At 60.3% G+C, this 11,232-nt stretch overlaps 2 protein-coding genes across 10 annotated transcripts in view; one reads left to right on the top strand and one right to left on the bottom strand.

Annotated features, from left to right (window-relative positions):
- Positions 1-948: 948 nt before the first annotated feature.
- LOC123354106 (zinc finger protein 501-like) lies at positions 949-5,862 on the top strand. The gene is made up of 3 exons (XM_044995789.1): positions 949-1,097; positions 3,525-3,626; positions 4,077-5,862. The coding sequence occupies exons 2-3, from the start codon at positions 3,548-3,550 to the stop codon at positions 5,474-5,476; spliced, it is 1,479 nt and encodes a 492-aa protein (XP_044851724.1). The 5' UTR covers positions 949-1,097; positions 3,525-3,547; the 3' UTR covers positions 5,477-5,862.
- Positions 5,863-8,185: 2,323 nt separating this feature from the next.
- Positions 8,186-11,232, bottom strand: part of PNPLA6 (patatin like phospholipase domain containing 6) — a 67,650-nt gene continuing 64,603 nt past the window's right edge. For all 9 annotated transcript variants that reach the window (XM_044995778.1, XM_044995782.1, XM_044995780.1 and 6 more), the window contains 3 exons: positions 10,870-10,966; positions 10,582-10,682; positions 8,186-9,726 (listed from right to left, as the gene is read on the bottom strand). In XM_044995778.1, coding sequence (XP_044851713.1) covers positions 9,679-9,726; positions 10,582-10,682; positions 10,870-10,966 — 246 coding nt within the window. In that variant the 3' untranslated portion in view covers positions 8,186-9,678. The remainder of the gene's footprint in view (positions 9,727-10,581; positions 10,683-10,869; positions 10,967-11,232) is intronic.

Raw genomic sequence — 11,232 nt, 5'->3', positions numbered from 1 at the left:
AATGCATAGGTTAGCAGAATTTACACATGCGAAGTTGTTTGTCTCTGTGTATAAATAAAGCCTGCCTGTGCTGGTATGGTGTGTCTCTTTCTCTGGCACTAGCCGAGTAGAGCACCCTCTCAGCTGACTGACTAATAAAGGGTCTGATATCTGTCCTCTTGTCTCTCCGTGCCTCCTTGGGGTAATTGGGCAAGCTCCAGGGGGAACGAGCCCATTTGGCTAACAGTACCGCAGCAAGCATGGAGCCCGCTCAGATCGCTGCAGCAGTTATGAGCACTGTAAACACCATGCACGTTATCCTGCAGTGTATGCAGCACCCGAACCAGCAAAAGCAGCGAGGAGGCGACAGCAGCGCGGTGACGAGAGTGATGAGGACCTAAGCCCAAGATGGGCTTTAGGGAGTGGAAGTGCAGGCACTGCACACACTCAACCAGAGGGTGCTCACGAGACATGAGTGCACCCCTCTACAGTGAGTGAAAACGTTATTGCTGGATTTGAAACCCACGGACTATTGCTTGTTGTTGATTTGTACATACATATTGTGTGTTAAGGAACAAAGAAAACCCCAAATAAAAAGGGGGTAACACATCTGTCAGGCCAGAAATCAAGGTTCGGCTCTGGGAGTGGCATAGCCTCCTCTCTCCATAACACAAGAAGGGTTCCGTGGGGTGCGGCAGTCTGTCACCTCCCACCTGGCCGCTCTGCATTGGAGTATTGCATGAACAGGCAGTTAATAGTCCTTTGGCTCTGCAGCACAGGCCGGCCTGGGGTGCTGGTGACCTTGCTGAACACGGGCTCTTGCCCTGAGATATTTGTAACTAGAGGTGATTTCCATAGGAGGGGCCTGGCTCCTGCTGGTGCCCTGCCAGGCTGGATGGTCGGGGCGGGAGGTGTCAGGAGCGGGGCAGGGCCTGCGTGAGCGAAGCCAGCCCCGCGGTTAGAGGCAGGGAGCCCTTCAGCGGCATTGGTTCGTGCGGCCGCTAGGCGTCTCCGCTCTGCACAGGGCCCCGGCCGCCGGCGGGCGAGGCCCCTGGTAAACAGCCGAGGCCAGGCTGGAGCCGAGCGGGGTGGAGGGCGCGGGCTGCAGCCGGAGCTCGGTAAAGCCGGGTCCTTCGGGTGCGGGGCGGGTGTTTGATGTACTTGGCGCAGCAGCGGGGCCTCTGTGCGGGGGTCGGACTGAGCGCGGGACTGGCCGGGCGGCCGAGCCTCCGCGGCGCGGTGACGGGCAGAGGGGGCGGGGCTGCGCAGCCCAGCGCCCCGAGCCTGCTCCAAGGCAGCTCTGGGCTCGCTGCAGCCAGCCCGGTCCGCTCCCCCGTCCCCGGGCTGGTTCAGCGTGGGGGGCGGGCAGCAGCCCTCCATCAGCCAGGCCGTTGCACGGGGCGGGGGTGCACAGCTGCAGCCCGGGGACCTGCCCCGCACCCCAGCCAGCTCCGGGACAGCTGGTATGATGTGGGGAAGGGGGTGATCCCTGTCTGTGCAGGGCGGGGGTAGGGGGCGATCTGTGTCTGTGCAGGGGTGTGCATGGGGGAGAGGGTTGGCTGCTCTCTGTGCAGGGCTCTGTGTGTGTGTGGGGGGTGTGACTGGTGCCTGTGCAGGTGTGTGTGTGTGTGTGTGTGTGTGTGTGTGTGTGTGTGTGTTTGGGAGGGTGGGGGAATCAGTTCTGGGTTAGGGTTCTGTCTGATTCTGTTCAATATCTTCATCAACGATTTAGATGTTTGCCTAGAGAAAAGTTTGTGGACGATACCAAGCTGGGAGGGGTTGCAAGTGCTTTGGAGGATAGAATTAAAATTCAAAATGATTTGGACAAACTGGAGAAATGGTCTAAAGTAAATAGGATGAAATTCAATATGGGCAAATGCAAAGTACTCCACTTAGGAAGGAACAATCAGTTGCACACATACAAACTGGGAAATGACTGCCTAGGAAGGAGTGCTGCAGAAAGGGATCTGGGGGCCATAGTGGATCACAAGCTAAATATGAGTCAACAATAGAACACTTGCAAAAAAAGCAAACATCATTCTGGGATGTATTAGCAGGAGTGTTGTAAGCAAGACTCAAGAAGTAATTATTCTGCTCTACTCCATGTTGATATGCCCTCACCTGCAGTATTGTGTCCAGTTCTGAACACCACCGTTCAGGAAAGATTAGGGCGAATTGAAGAAAATCCAGAGAGGAGCAACAAAAATGATTAAAGGTCTAAAAAACATGACTTATGAGGGAAGAATGAAAAAACTGGGTTTGTTTAGTCTGGAGAAGAAAAGACTGAGTGGAGACATGCTAACAGTTTTCGAGTACATAAAAGGCTGTTACCAGGAGGAGGGAAGTAAATTGTTCTTCTTAACCTCTGAGGATAAAGAAGCAATGGGTTTAAATTGCAGCAAGGGAGGTTTAGGCTGAACATTAGGAAAAACTTCCTGTCAGGGTGGTTAAGCACTGGAATAAATTGCCTAGGGAGGCCGAATCTCCATCATTGGAGATTTTTAAGAGCAGGTTAGACAAACACCTGTCACGGATGGTGATAATGCTTAGTCCTGCCATGAGTGCAGGGGACTGGACTAGATGACCTCCCGAGGTCCCTTACAATTCTATGATTAGAGGGAATCGGGAGAGGTGCTGCTTTGCAATGGCAGCACCAGCTAGCGATTGCTCTTTGGCCAGTAGTAGCACTCAGAGCCAATTGGAGATCAGGCCTTATGGCACCAGGCACTTCACAAGCACAGAACAAAGACACTTCTTGTGCCAAGAAGTTGGGGCACTGTCCCAGCGGCAGGGGTCCCTGGGCGTGCTGTGGAGTGAGGGGGGTTTCCTCATTAGTGTGAGGCACTTCCTCCCCAGGTCGAGTCCAGTGGGGTGATGCTGTCAAATGTTTCCAGCAGGAGCACGCTCAGGGCTCTGTGGCTCAGAAGACTACAGAGCTGTTCCCTGTAGAGCTTTGATGGCCAGGCTGTGTGCTCTGAGGCTGGTTTGGGGCTCTTTCGGGAAGGCCGTGGTCTGTTTCCCCTGCAGGGCCTGAGTATGCTGTCTGCTCTGGAAAGTGCAGGAGTCTCTGCCAGCCCCTTGTGACCGAGGGGCTCGCTGGCTCTCTGCCCCATGCAGCGGGGTCCCCGGTGGGGCTGTTGGCTCATAGGATGTGGGCTGAGGTAACTGGTGCTTCCCGGGCTGGCTCCTTTGCACGGAGTTGGTGCTCACCATACAGGGTGGCATTAGCCAGACCAGCTGTTTCCCACTAGTCCCGTTCAGAGGCTCAGTCCTGGCGCTGCACGGAGCCAGTTTGGTTCAAGTCTGAAGTTGGCAGGGGTTTTTTATACCCCTGTGTTAGTGAGCGGCTGCGGGGCAATGCTGGCATCATGGCTGAGGGAGCCCTTGAGGTCATCTCTCCTCCACTCTGATTGTGGTCTGAATTGACCCTCCTGTGTTTCCAGGGGCATTTCCTGGCTGTCCTGTCCATGTCAGCCCAGAGTGGTAGATGAATGCCAAGCTGGACGGGTATTTACCTGGATCCCAGCTGTTCTGTTCTCACACAGCAGGGCCCCAGTCCCAATACTGGATGGAGCGAGGGGAAGAGGTGCAAGTCCCAGATCTCAGAAAAGGCGAGGACGATGAGAGCTGGTCGGGCCCCCAAACAGGTGAGGGATAAATAAGCCCAGCTGAGGGATGGGGGCAGCTGGGATCCTCCACAGCCACCCCTGCAAGCCCTCCTGACCCAGCTCCTCCCAGAGGTTGTCATCACCCTCTCCCTGATCTGTGTGCACCACTGCACCCATCCCACCACCTGCACCAGGGTCCCCAGAACCATATGAGAGCAAACCATATGAAAAAGCAAATAATATTTCCAGCCCACACAGAGGCAAAGAAAGGCTTTTAACATGAGCTGGGTGATGCGGATGCCTGCCTGAGTCTGCAGCAGCCTGAAAAGACTGCAAGAGGTATGACCGCCTCCTTCAATCCCAGCTCGGAAACCTGCTCCAGGGAGGGGACGGGCCATGTGGGTGGTGCCTTGGGCTTTGACTGCTCTAGTTTGGGCCCTGGCCTCCTGTGGGGATGGCTCATGCCTGATTGCCCATTTGTTCCTGCAGGTGAGAGGCTGGCAAGCGTGGCTGGGGCAGTGGATGCTGCACCAGGAAGAGGCGGTACCAGCACTAATGTGGAGCTGATGGGGGCAGTGTGGCACAAAGACCCTGCTGCGGGGGCAGAGGAAGCTGTGCCAGGAGGCAGTGCCAAGGTGGAGGAGGCTGTACCGGGAGGTAGCGCTAACGCAGAGCCGACGCCGCACAGAGACCCCACTGTCAGGTGGCCCTTTAAATGCAGCGAGTGTGGGAAGAGCTTCCGGCAGAGCGCCACGCTGACAAGGCACCAGCTCCTCCATGCGAGCGAGAGGCCCTATGTCTGCACCACATGCAGCAAAGGCTTTTGCGACCGCACGGCGCTGGCCATGCACCAGCGGGCGCACACAGGTGAGCGCCCCTTTCCCTGCCTGGCGTGCGGCAAGGCCTTTGCTGGCAGCTCGGCGCTGCTGGTGCATCAGCGAGTGCACACCGGTGAGCGTCCCTACCGCTGTGGGGAGTGTGGGCAGAGCTTCCGGCAGAGTGCCCACCTGGCACAGCACCAGCAGGGTGCCCACATCAGCCAGCGCCCCCACGCCTGCACTCAGTGTGGCAAGAGCTTCGGGCTGCGCTCCACGCTGGCACGGCACTTGCAGACACACAGTGTCGAACGCCCCCACGCCTGCCCTGACTGCCCCCGCCGCTTCCGCCAGCGAGCCCACCTGCTCCGGCACCAGCTGGCGCACACAGGTGAGCGCCCCTTCCCCTGCCCGGTCTGCGGCAAAGCCTTTGCCCTGAGTGCCACGCTGCTGCGGCACCAGCTGGTGCACACAGGCGAGCGCCCCTACCGCTGTGGGGAGTGTGGGCGCAACTATACCCAGAGCTCCTACCTGCGCCAGCACCAGCGCAGTGCCCACGCTGGCCAGCGCCCCCACACCTGCCCTGACTGCGGCCGTGACTTTGCTGACCGTGCCAACCTCTTGCGGCACCAGCGGGGCCACACAGGCACCCGACCCCACACCTGTGCTGAGTGTGGACGGTGCTTTGCCCAGCTGGCACACCTACAGGAGCACGGGCGCACACACAGCGGGGAGCAGCCATTCCGCTGCAGCCAGTGTGGCCAAGCCTTTGGGCACCGTTCAGCCTTGGCTGCGCACCAGCGCGCACACAGTGGAGAGCGCCTCTACTCCTGTACCCAGTGTGGGTGCCACTTTGCTCAGCTTGCCAGCCTAGTGGAGCACCGCCGGCGGCACACGGGTGAGAAACCTCACGAGTGCCCCCACTGCGGGTGCCGCTTCCGCCACCGCTCAGCCCTGCTTCGCCACCAGCGCTCCCATGCTGGGGAGCGCCCCTTCCGCTGTGGGCAGTGCGGTCGTGGCTACACCCGCAGCTCCAACCTCCTGCTGCACCAGCGGGTGCATGCTGCTGAGTGACATCCCAGCCTCCAGGACATCACCGGCATCTGGTGACTCCCCCACCCCTCATGCTGGGATGGTCCTGGCCTGGTCTGGCCTTGACCAGAGTCCACACTGTTGCATTGCCACTCCCTCGCCCACTGCCCAGGAATGGGGGTGGCTGGGCCAGGCCTGCGTTGTCCATCCAGGTACTGAGTGTGAGTGAAGCTGCTGCTAGCAGTCATGGTTTCTCTAGCCCCAGGTAGCAAACGTAGGGGCAGAGCTTCCTGCAGGGTGGGGCCCTGCTCAGGGGTGGGGCTCAGGGAATGGGGGCTGTGCCCAGGCAGTGCCAGACCCCATTTTCTGCCGCTCCAACACCCTGGGCCCTGCCATGTGGCCCAACCAAGCCAAAACCTGCCCTGCAAGGAGGGTGGGGGGGCTGCGGGTTGGGGGCGCAGCTTCTAGTGAATTTTCTAAAATGTTTTGTTACAAAGTGAAAATAAACCTGTGAAATTCCCAGGGGCGCTGTGTGGTGTCTGCAGTGGGCAGGCACTGGGCCCCATTGCCTGACTGCACCAAGCGCCTCGGAGGGGAATGCCAGCTGGGCACAGGCACCCAGTGTTGCTATGGCTTCATTTGTGCTGCGGCATCCTGGCTCCATTTTGGAGAAATGTCTCTTTGTGGGCTTTTGTTGCCACCACATTGTGTGTGAACATGGGCAGTGCTGCCTTCCTGGTCTGTGCCAGTCACTCTGAGAGGAGCCAGCTGCCTCCCTCATCTCAGCGGGGCATGATCCTTTGCAATGTCAGTAACTGTTTCACGTCCCAGCCTCTCAACACCGCAGCTGGAGGTTTCTGTTCAGCTTGCTGTCCCAATGCGGCCCTCTCTTCCAGCCCAGCTTCTCCGGCCGCCACGTGGGACGGGGCTAGGCTGGCTCTGGTCACAGTCCTGCTGTGCTGCAAGACCAGCCTGCATGAGGACACCATCATCAGCTGCCTATGGAAATCACTAGCACGCTGTGGCCCTGAGCAGGCTCTGCATTTCCTCTGCCTGGAAGTGTCTAAAGCTGCTGCAGAACGGCCTGCAGCAGGCCTGGGTACTCAGGGCCTTGCTTATGGGCCCAGAGCTCCAGATCAGCTTTATGCCTCATCTGCCACCTGTGGGGTGGGACATGGCTGCAGCAGCATGGCCAGGCAGCCAGTGTGGAGTGGCAGATACTGCCTGGTGTCAGCAATGCGGCCGACAATGAGCAGAGGGGAGATGGCGTCAGGCCAGAGGGGTCTGTGCCCAGGTCTGGTGGAGAGGGGCCGCGACTGGGTCTTGGCTTTCCTAGGAGCCCCAGCTCCTCAGAGTTCCAGCTCCCTAGACCTGAACATTCCCTGTTAGGCAGCAGGCTGAGGGGCACCAGTTCTGCTGCATGCTACTGTGGGCCTGGTCACTGGCAGCAGGCACCCTGGCCGTTAAACCCTGGAGCAGCGATTCCCGGGGATGGGGGCTGCATGGGTGCCTTGGCCCTGCATTTAGTGTAAGCATCACGGGTGCCCAGCTGAGGGGTGTGTCTCTGCTAGCGGGCTGGTGCCTGGGGGAGGGGCTCTTGAGGGTTGCAGTAAGCTGGCGACCCTGCAGTTTGGGTCTCTGGGCAGGCCTGAGCTTTGCCATATAGTGGAGGCTTTCTAGAGCAAAGCCAGGGGCAGGTCCTGGACTCCCGCTGGCCCCTGCTGGGAGCCAGACTGGGCCACATCTCCTGGGCCAGAGGGAGGCCCTTAGAGCAGGGGGGTGGTGCCGCTGCTAAGGCGGGAGGGCAGGAGTGCAGTGAGCCAAGGGCAGTAACTGGGGAGCAGCCGACAGGAGAGCCAGGCCAAGCAGCAGATGGAGGTGTGGGGCCTGCTCAGCCATGGCCAACTGCCCGCCAGGGGGCTGCAATTTCTCCTTGCTGTTACTAGACCAAGGTTAATTGCAGAAGCTGGGGCCACATGGGTCCTGGTTCTTAGGTTGGGAAGTGACAGTTACCGCTTGGCCAGCAGATCTCATTGAAGAGCCTGTGCCAATGTGCACCCCCTGAGCTGCAGCCGGTCCCTGGCCAGGGCGTCCTGCAGCTAGAGCTGGCCCCAGGGCCAAAGCCACCTACAGGAGCAGCCCCCAGGACTTTGCTGGGAATTCAGGCCTGGGGCTCCCCAGCTGGGAGCAGTTGCAGTGCTGGGAGGGGGGTAGATGCACCTTCCCAGCTGCTGGATGCAGGCTGCAGGGCCCATGGGAGCTGCAGCCAGGTGGGCACAGTGGAAGAGGAGGAGTCCCACACTTCATGGATCTGCTGGGGACTGATTCTGCACCACAGGGGGATGGGAGGGAGAAGGGCATAAGCATGTGCAGAGCCTGCCCTGGAGAGCACAGGAGCTAGGTCCCAGTGCAGCATGGAGGATGGAGTTGGAGCCTCCTCTGATCTCACCAGGCACCTTCCCCTGCAGTGAGTTGGGGGGCCAGGCCCACCCCAGTTTCCTACATGCTGGATCCCACAAGGGGAAGGGAACTGTGCATGGCTCAGTGGGCACACAGCTTGGCAGGGGCTGCACCCACCACCCCAGCAGCAGTGGCTCTGCAGGCTGCCCAGTAGCTCTTGAGCACCTTGCTTTCTCCTGCAGAAGCCAGTCTCGGCTGGGAGTTGGGGTCAGCAGAGCCACAAGCCCACTCTCATTATTCCCAAACACCTCCCCAGGGGCCCCGGTGGTTGATCAGAGAGTTGGCTAAGAGTGACTGTCAGTCCCAGCCAGTGGAAGCTTTTATTCTGGCAGGATGGGCCGACCCCCGCCCCAGCCATGCAGCCACAAGCAGGTTTCTTTTAAATAAAAAATAACAAAATCGCAGTGCCCAGGCCTCTCCGTGCCAGCCCCTGACCCCCCTGCAGCTCCCACCCGCCACAATAACTTAACAAAAATACATAGCATCTAGGGTTATACTGCTCCCACCCTGGCTGCAGCTGGGATGAGGGGGCTCCATGACAGTGATGGGGTGCCTGGAGGGAGGTGCAAACAGCATCCTAGCAGCTCAGCCAGGAATGGGTGTGTGCGCGTGCCCAGGAGCTGGGGGGGAGGGTGTCCATGCCTGCTGAGCCCAGGATTTGCTTCCCTGGGAAAAAGGGCTGCCCCAGGAATAGCCCTTGACCTGGCAGAGTTACACGCAGCCAGGGAGCAAGGCTCTGGCCTAAATCACCCACCCATGAGTCCCCTGGCTTCCCCTACAGGCCAGGTAAGCTGGGGCTCTAGCAGGCCCTGCTGATCCCTGACTCTGAGTGTAGGGCCCAGCCCTGCCCCCCAGGAAGCCCAGGCCCTCTCTAGGGGTGGCAGGTGGGGCCGGGAAGAAGCAGCTGCAGGAGAGATGCTGAGGGGCATGTCCCACAGCAGCAATGCGGAGGAAGCCAAGAGGAAATGACACTGCCCCTATACACAGTGCATGTAGGGGAGGAGGGAGAGGCAGTGTTTTCACCAAAGCACTCAGCCTGGGTGGGGGGACACAGGACTCCCAGGTTCTGGGCTCAGTGCAGTGTTCAGGACCCCAGGTGGAGATCCAGGGGAAGAGAAGCTGGGGCTGGACCTAGAAGGGCTTGGAGGCATCTACCTCACCCCTCAGGCACCTCCTCTTGGGAACCCCCCTCACCTGAGTGGGTCATGCAGCAGCATGTGGCCAGGAGCAGAGCCCTGGCACCCAGCAAGGAGTGTGCAGGCACAGGGCCATGGGATGCGTGTGTGTGTGTGGTGGGGAGGGGACTGGGGTAGTCCTCCCACAGCATCCTGCCCTCATCCCCAACCCCTACCAGAGGAAGCTGTGGCACTAGGCCCTGCTGTCCCTGGAGCAATACAGGACCTTGGAGCGAGCAGCGGCCTGTAGTTGATACAGTGGGTAGCTGTGGGTGCCCCTGGACCTGCAGCAGCGCTGGCCTGGGTCAAGTACTGGCTGGTGGAGGGTGCTGGGCTCAGTGGCCGCCAGTCCACCTTGAGGTGAGCCTAGGCCAGGCTTCACTGCACACTGGGAGCTGTAGAAGGGCTGCTGACCCCAGCAGAACCTTGGCCATTAAGTGAGTGGAACCAGGCTGGCCTCAGGACTCCAGCAGCAGATGCAGGCCAGGGGATCCAGCGCAGGATGAGCTCCAGTGCCCCAGCCACATGCAGGCTGCAGTCTCCTAGTGCCAGCCCTGGGCCTGCAGGCTCCATATGTCCTAGTCCAGGAGCAGGAGCAGGTGGCTGGGCTCACTCCTGGGGCAGGGAGTTGCGGTGCCGCAGACTCTTCTCCTCATCCTGGAAGGAGAAGACACCGTGTGATGGCACAGACCCAGCCCTGGGGGAGAATGGGGCCCAGCCAGCCACCAAGGGGCAGGAGGGGGCAGTAGTGCTGCTGCCATGATGGGCCCTTGCCCTCAGGCTGAGTGAAGTCAGTGGCTGAGTGGGGAACACACACCCTGTCCCTCCATCCAGTCCAGAGTGAGACCCCCGTGCCCCAGGAGAGCTGCCCCCAGGGCAATCGCCCTGCCTCTTCCCAGCTTGGGGCAGGGATGATTCAGGCCTGTTTAGTGAGAGCTGGGTGAGGACAAGCCACGTGGCCAGGAGCCCCCCTCCTCCCAAGCACACCAGAGTCATCCAGGGCAACGTCTGGGTCTACCCAAGCCTCATATTGCGGTGGGTTGGGCTGGTCCCCATACTCAAGAGGGGAAAGTCCATTTCCCACACCCTCCCACATGACTCTTAGCTCCACCCCCAGGATCTGGCCTCTGGGCTCCGGAGTTGGGCAATGCCAGCCTAAGAGTGAGGAGCCCAGGAGCTGGCATGGAGAGTGTGAATGGGAACCCCACCCCCAGAGGAGTGGGGGAGTGTGGAGAGCACCCCATGGGGAGCCTGCAATATTTGTGCAGGGAAGGGGAGCATGGTCCCAGGGGCTGGGGAATCCAGGCCCACCCTTGCTCCCTGGAGCATGGGCAGCAGCATCTGGGACCAGCGCTCCCTACAGCTGCCAGAACAGTGGCACAGACGGAGCCCCACCTGGGCCAGCTCCCCCATTGGAGGAGGCAGGGGGCAGTGAGAGGGTCCCAGGAGAAGCAGCTGGGCACAGGACACCTCCTCCCCAGGGAGCAGAGGCCAGAGCTTAGTCTCAAATACCTCAGTGTGGATCCACCCTGCCGGCGCTAACAGCTCCTCCTCTCCCCGCGCGGGGTCCAGCCCTTCCTCCTCGTACTCCGTCAGGTAGTCAGATTCCTCACCTGGGATGGGAGCACACATGGGGCTGTCAGTTGCTCCTGGCCTGGCCCCGGTGCCCCTCAATCCCGACCTACAGTCCCCCCTTCTATCTCAGCCCTAGCCCCCCTTCCCCAGCCTTGCTGGGGCCCCAGAATCCTACTGGAGTGACATGGGCAGAGAGCCCTGCGTCGCGCCCCCTGCCCCACTCACCATCAGCGTAGCCATCGGACAGGTAGCTCTTGGCCGGCTCGATGCGAGACACGATCTCGGCCAGATCAGTGAACCCCGCGCTGGGGCAAGTCAGCACCTGGGGGGTGAGAGCCAGGCTAGAGATGCCCCCGCCAGGTAGCCCGGGGGGGCTGGGACACAGGGAGGAAGTGCTATGTGGCCTGAGCTAGACAGCGGGTGGTTCAGGAGGGCTCCAGTGGGTGAGAACAAGGAGTGGGGGGCATTGTGGCAAAGGGCAAGTCAATTCTTGGGTCAGGCTCTCACCCCATGCAGGTAACTCGGATCCCTTCAGGACTGGACTCACCCACTTCGCCAAGGGGCTGGGGGTTCCTGCTTGGCCTAAGG

Source organism: Mauremys mutica, chromosome 20, assembly GCF_020497125.1.
Source record: "Mauremys mutica isolate MM-2020 ecotype Southern chromosome 20, ASM2049712v1, whole genome shotgun sequence".
NCBI lineage: Eukaryota > Metazoa > Chordata > Testudines > Geoemydidae > Mauremys > Mauremys mutica.
The sequence above is the reverse complement of the archived record's forward strand: the minus strand, read 5'-3'. Positions and strand labels throughout refer to the sequence as shown.